This window comes from Pinus tabuliformis, chromosome 1_2 (assembly GCF_031772625.1).
Source record: "Pinus tabuliformis cultivar Carrire ecotype Pingquan chromosome 1_2, CPIR1, whole genome shotgun sequence".
In the NCBI taxonomy this organism is placed as follows: domain Eukaryota; kingdom Viridiplantae; phylum Streptophyta; class Pinopsida; order Pinales; family Pinaceae; genus Pinus; species Pinus tabuliformis.
The window spans coordinates 1,152,102,020-1,152,108,019 of record NC_142298.1 but is presented as its reverse complement, the minus strand read 5'-3'; the positions used below and the strand labels follow the sequence as shown (position 1 = coordinate 1,152,108,019).

The following is a 6,000-nucleotide window of genomic DNA, read 5'->3' as shown; positions in this document are numbered from 1 at the left end:
GGTTTTTTGTGCGAACTTAACCATAATACAAATAAATATAAAATTTCTCATATATTCACAAACTAAGGTTTAATAGAAATTTATGATAGGGCCTCTATACCAAGGTCTAATAATAAGATTTTCATAAGATCATATTCACAAACTATGAAAAGCCAAATGTAAACTATTAATAATTATTTCTATGTTGCAATATAAATAATATTAATTTACAAAATTTAATAATGCATTTAATTACAATTTAAAATTAATTTATTATAACATTTTAAATTTTTGTATTTTTATTTTAATTTAATTACATTTAAATTAAGTAGCGAGAACTAGTTACTATATAACTTTTGTTTTAATTTTAAATTCGGAAAATAGAAAGTTATAATATCACTAAATAATATAAATTCAAACATCCTATAATCAAGAGTAACCAAAGTTCATCGTTATTTTTATTTTAGAGGTGGGAATGGCCAAGTTTAAGTCAAACAACTAATTAATAGATAATATGAATTTAAACCAATAATATTGTGAAAATCTATATTTACAATCACTATGCCCCCAAAAATATATTAATTTTGGGTTGTTTATTGAGATTATAATTTTGTCCAGACTGAAATCTTTATTTTTTTAAATTATTTTTTGAAAGGTAAAAATAGATTTAACATTATTAAAAAACCTGTTACTCACGATAATCGTGAAGCTCGAAAATTATAATCCAGATTTCTCAACATTTTTACAAGATTTTATGAAAATCTTACTTGGCCTTCAAAATACCCGATGAAATACGTTCTTCACCTGGGCTCCAGAATGCCTGATGAAGGATCAGCGGCCGCCGAAAAGATCTCGGCAGGTGTCGTAGCTTGTGACGACCGATTACCTCTTAATGTTGTCTCAGGAGCAGGAGGACGTCGAACCTGGTCGGGACCTGCGTCCGCGCAGTCCAGATCTATGAAAGCAGGCCTTGTTGGGGAAGGAAGCTGTTCTTCCTTACCTGTCAGCATCGACACCACGCGGGACATTGAAGGCCGCAAAGCTGCTGCTCCTTGCGTGCACAGAAGACCAACTGTGATTACTCTAATCCCTTCCTCCCACGAATAACTGCCCTCCAATGTGGGATCCACAACTTCTATTGCTCTCTCAGATTTATACAGTTTCCATGCCTGCTTGGCCAATATCAACAAAACCACTGTTAGCAAATGTTCGGCATAAGGATATGGACATTTTTAAAAACATTTTACTGGAAAAATGGGGTCCAAAGTCAATTACCCATTCAATGAGAAACTCCATATCTTGAGCCAAACTCTGATTTTTTCTTCCGCTGATAATCTCAAGTACAAGCACTCCAAAGCTGAATACATCCGCTTTCTCTGTGAGCTGTCCACGTAAGGCGTACTCGGGAGCCATGTAACCTCTGCAGAATGAAATTTTGATTGGTTGAGTTTACTAAAATTATGCCTATCTTGTTAAGCCAAAATTCATGTAGTGATCTAGATCCTTATACACGACCATTAATTTCTAGATCCCCAATTAAAAATGGTTCATGTATTGTGATTCATTATTATGTCAAGTTGGGTAAATTCTTACAAAGTTCCTGCAACTCTAGTGCTGACGTGGCTCTGATCTTCTGCAAAGAGTTTGGCTAACCCAAAATCTGCTATTTTGGGTCTGTATTTATTGTCAAGTAAAATATTGCTTGCTTTAATATCTCTGTGGATGATCCGAATGTCAGATTCCTCGTGAAGATAGGCCAGCCCACGCGCAGTTCCAACTATGATTTCATACCTTCTTTTCCCGTGAAGCGAATGTCGTTTTGTTGTATCTGCCATTAATGCACCAGAGTCATTAAAAAAATCAGCAAGGTCTATGCACAAACTGAATCAAACCAGCATTCGTTAAGTAGATCAAGAGGTTAAGTAGAGACCAAATAAAATCTGGTCGAGACTACTGTTCCGGAGGTATTCGTAAATTAACAGTCTCTCTGAGCGTTCAACGGAGCAACCAAACAATTTCACTAGATTTCTGTGCTGAATACGATTGATGAGATTTGCTTCATTCAGAAATTCAACGTCTCCTTGCTTTGAACCTATGCGCAGCCGTTTCACTGCAACCTCTCTGCCATCAGGTAGAATCCCCTGCAAATCAGCAAATATTATTTGTATTTTTAGTTGATAATCTTGAACATTTTTATTTAGAAAGCTGTCTTTCCGATTTATCATATAAGAGAAATAATTGTCAAAGTTTTTGGAAAAGATAGTTCATTATTTTAATGGTTTTGATGAAGAACTACATTTAATGATTAAAAGATGGTTTTGATGAATAACCACATTTAATGATTAAAAGCGTGTAGACAATTATTTCAATTATGTAATAGGCTAATCATGGCCGACTCTTTTAGAAATTGTGGTTCATCAATTATGTAATGGACTAATCATGGTAGACACTTTTAGAAAATGTGGTTCATCATTTTAATAGCCTTGATGAAGAACCACATTTCATAATTGTCTAGATGAAAAACCAGATTTGATAATTAAAAACAAATAAATAATTATTTCAATTATGTGATAAACTTTGAAGACAGTTTTCTAAATATTTCTTTTCACAGAAGTCACAAAAGCTTCATTCAAATCATCTAATCATCTAAACTTATGTAGATTGCAAATTCAGAAATTTCTTAGAATCTGAAATCATGCTAAACTGATGTGGATCCCAAATTCAGAAATATCTTAAAATCTGATGATGTTGAAAAAAAAAAATCAAACAAATAACCCTCTATTCAAATCATTCTAAAGTTATGTTGATTAAATCACATTTGATAATTAAAAACAAATCAACAATTTTTTCAATTATGTGATAAACTTTGAAGACAATTTTCTGAATATTTCTTTTCACAAAAGTCACAAAAACCTCCCTTCAAATCATCCTAAACTAATAATTACAAATTCAAAAATATCTTAAAATTTAATGTTGAAGAAAATAAAAAAATCAAACAAATAACCCTACACTTATGTTGATTTTGCAAATTCAGAAATATCTTAAAATCTGATGTTCAGGAAAAAGTCAAACAAATAACCCTCTCTCCTCACCGTCCATTACCCTCTCCTCTCTCCAGATTATCAATTTCCCAAATATTATGCAATCGACATAACTATGCCACTTACCTAAAAACTCTAACCTCAATATATTTAATTTCACTTAAGTTTAGAAATGACTCACTTTAAAAACGGATCCAAAGCCTCCTTCGCCAAGCTTATTCTCTGTTCTAAAATCTGACGTAGCCTCTCTCACAGTATCATAATTCATAATAAGTTCTGTATTAGTTATCATTGGCGATGAGGTAAATTCTCCTCTCTCACCTGAGAAAACAATCACATGACATCTATTTGAATTTTGAATACATATTTCACATAATACTCGGTCATCATAATAAATTGTTTCAAAGAACCGAAAAGAAAAAGTTAACGAGGCACATCTTAAATCTTTAACAGTAAATGCAGGAGCAACTTAAAGACCTCTGGTTCCAGAATTCTGTTCCCAACATTTCAAATGAGAGAAAAAATTCCACTTCCATATCCCTATGGAAGCAATTAATCCAACGGTAGCGGCTACTAAGCCCAAGGCTATCCCCAACACCTTAGATCTTTTGCCTTCTGCATAAAATTTAGAGAAAAATATTAGCAAATTCGCTATAGTTTAATTCACTAAAATAAAATTAATTTTTTTTTGTTATAGAGTAGATTTTGGAATATTTTGAAAATATTCAATGAAAAATAATTAAATGTAAAATTTTCATGCTTTAAAATTGACTGTGTTTGATTAAGAGTTTATCTTCTTTGGATCTAAGGAAATAGATTAATGATCTAAAGCCTAGCCACTTACAGGATGCCCTCTTAAATACTACCAACAGGTAATTCTAAGTATTATGATTTTCCTTGAATAACAAATAATAGTGATGAGTAAATCTACAGTAACCCATAATACCAATGATAACTATCCCTACTGCTAATTTAACAACTGAAATATTTTCTTAATATTAAAAAAATTAAATATAAAATTTTCAAAATATGCCAAAATCAAAATTCTAAAATATTCCTAAATCTATAAACAAATTAATTTCAAGTTTCTCAAATTTTCAATAATCAAATTAATTTCAGTTTTTAAAATTTTCAATAATTAAATTCAGTTTCTAAAATTTTCAATATTCCAAAATCAAAATTTTAAAATATTCATGAATTTATAATCAAATTAATTTCAGCTTACAATCACATTAAACTCAAATTCGTCGTAAACTGTGAGAAGACGATACCGGATCCTGCAGGACGCTGCGGGTGGACGGAAATGTCTAGAAAATCATCAACGTCATAACGCAAAAAGCAACTGCTTAAGCCGGATAGTGCTCCCGGAGTTCCAGTTGGGCATGACAATATATTTGCCAGGGCATAAGTTAGGCACAATCCGCAGTTTGCTGAAGACAGATGTTTCCAACACTGTGCCATGCTGTACACAGTCTCCGTTAAACTAGAAGGTCCAGGGACTGAATCTGCAGCAAAAAGTGCCGGATTCTGTGTAGCTTTCACTGTAATATTGAACAGCATGCTCCTTACATCTAATGGCGATAGCTGTGGCCGACTGCGGTTCGTAGGGCTGCAATGAACTTTTACTGGGTGACTCTCAAACTCATCGGAATAAAACTGAAAATTGTCGTAACGTAAGAAGCAGCCTTCCAGTTGAATAAATCCAGGTTCATCATTATCGCATCCAAGAAGCAGCCCTGATTTCGCCGTAGATGCGCACTGTTGGCAATCGGAAGCGTTTAAATCTCCCCGGCACTGGACAAGCCCATAAACTGAACAAATTCTGTTGTCCTCCACCACAATAGATGACACATTGTATCCACTGGGATAGACGTTAGTCACCAGTGAGTCCATAACCTGGTTCAGATGACTCGGGAAGGCGCTACAGTTTGTATATTTGCTTTTCCCACAATAATCCCAAACAAAATTAGTGTGAGGATCAGCAGCTGAGAGACGCATAAATATACAAACATTAACGATAAGTGACATGGTGTTGATGAAAGCTTTTATCTTCCTTGCCATCGCTCCTAGGGCAGGGCACGACACGGCCTGCAAATGCGCGTTATCTACCAAGGTGCCAGAAGGCAAAAAGTTGCTGGAATCTGGCTTTTTTTGTTTTGTTTCTAGAATGAAATAAATTTAATATTATCAAAATTGTTTGACATCTAAATCTTAAAAGTCTATAATTAAATCTAAATTTCTCATAAAATTTTGACATCTAAATCTTAAAATTAAATAATTTAAATCTAAATTTCTCAAAATTTTTATTAATTTTATCAAAATCTTACCAAAATTTCTATTGCTTTCGTGGCTCCCTGCTGATCTAGGAGCTCAATGCTTTTCCTTAATCGCCCGGCAAAGTTAGAATCCTTAATCCCCCGGCAAAGTTAGAGCATTTCCATCTTCCAGAGACGAGGCGATATCAACACACGAACGCAGTATTGGGATTTGAAAACACTGGTCGGTATTTATTAGTAAATGAAAAAACACTCTTCAATTACACGGTCCATGGTCTTCGAATTGCAACTTGGCGACTGGCCATACACGGCATGGACTTTGACTCTATTATCCACGGGTGAAAAAAAATAAAAGATGTGTAAGCGAGTGGCTTCAGTGGCTCCATACGAAAATTGACGTGGACCTAGACGAAGTACATTGTACAGGGACGGCCCAAGTCGCATTCAGAAGCCATGGATTATGAAAAGGAAAATTGGCATTTACTAATGAGTACAAAATTGAAGAGTGATTCGCCGGTGACCAACTCTGTTACGTAGTTGGAAGGGGAGAAATACTAAAGAGCAGTTATATAGGGGCAAAAATATTCAACACTTAAATATAAAAATGAGGAATGGAGAAATATTTCTCCCTACCCAACTCTCATCATCATATTATTAAAAACATTATTTTTCATCAATACCAAAGAACAGTTATATAGGGGCAA

At 34.0% G+C, this 6,000-nt stretch overlaps 2 protein-coding genes across 2 annotated transcripts; both read right to left on the bottom strand.

The window, feature by feature from the left end:
* Window positions 1-640: 640 nt before the first annotated feature.
* LOC149210296 (cysteine-rich receptor-like protein kinase 2) lies at window positions 641-3,623 on the bottom strand. Its single transcript, XM_089394400.1, has 6 exons — window positions 3,498-3,623; window positions 3,202-3,341; window positions 1,910-2,120; window positions 1,573-1,807; window positions 1,255-1,399; window positions 641-1,148 (listed from the first exon to the last, which is right to left on the bottom strand). The coding sequence occupies exons 2-6, from the start codon at window positions 3,310-3,312 to the stop codon at window positions 780-782; spliced, it is 1,071 nt and encodes a 356-aa protein (XP_089250526.1). The 5' UTR covers window positions 3,313-3,341; window positions 3,498-3,623; the 3' UTR covers window positions 641-779.
* A 624-nt stretch (window positions 3,624-4,247) lies between these two features.
* Window positions 4,248-5,081, bottom strand: LOC149210295 (antimicrobial ginkbilobin-2-like protein). Its single transcript, XM_089398918.1, has one exon. It carries the CDS (start codon window positions 5,079-5,081, stop codon window positions 4,248-4,250), a length of 834 nt encoding a protein of 277 aa, XP_089255044.1.
* Window positions 5,082-6,000: the final 919 nt, after the last annotated feature.

What these genes read in the sequence shown, in the direction of transcription:
- LOC149210296 (XM_089394400.1), bottom strand. Translation starts at nt 3,312, where the DNA reads ATGATAACTAATACAGAACTTATTATGAATTATGATACTGTGAGAGAG. An exon ending in TCTCGACCAGATTTTATTTG is followed by an intron (nt 1,808 to 1,909) that starts GTCTCTACTTAA and finishes CATTAATGGCAG; the next exon opens with ATACAACAAAACGACATTCG. An exon ending in TGGAGTTTCTCATTGAATGG is followed by an intron (nt 1,149 to 1,254) that starts GTAATTGACTTT and finishes TTGGCCAAGCAG; the next exon opens with GCATGGAAACTGTATAAATC.
- LOC149210295 (XM_089398918.1), bottom strand. Translation starts at nt 5,081, where the DNA reads ATGGCAAGGAAGATAAAAGCTTTCATCAACACCATGTCACTTATCGTT.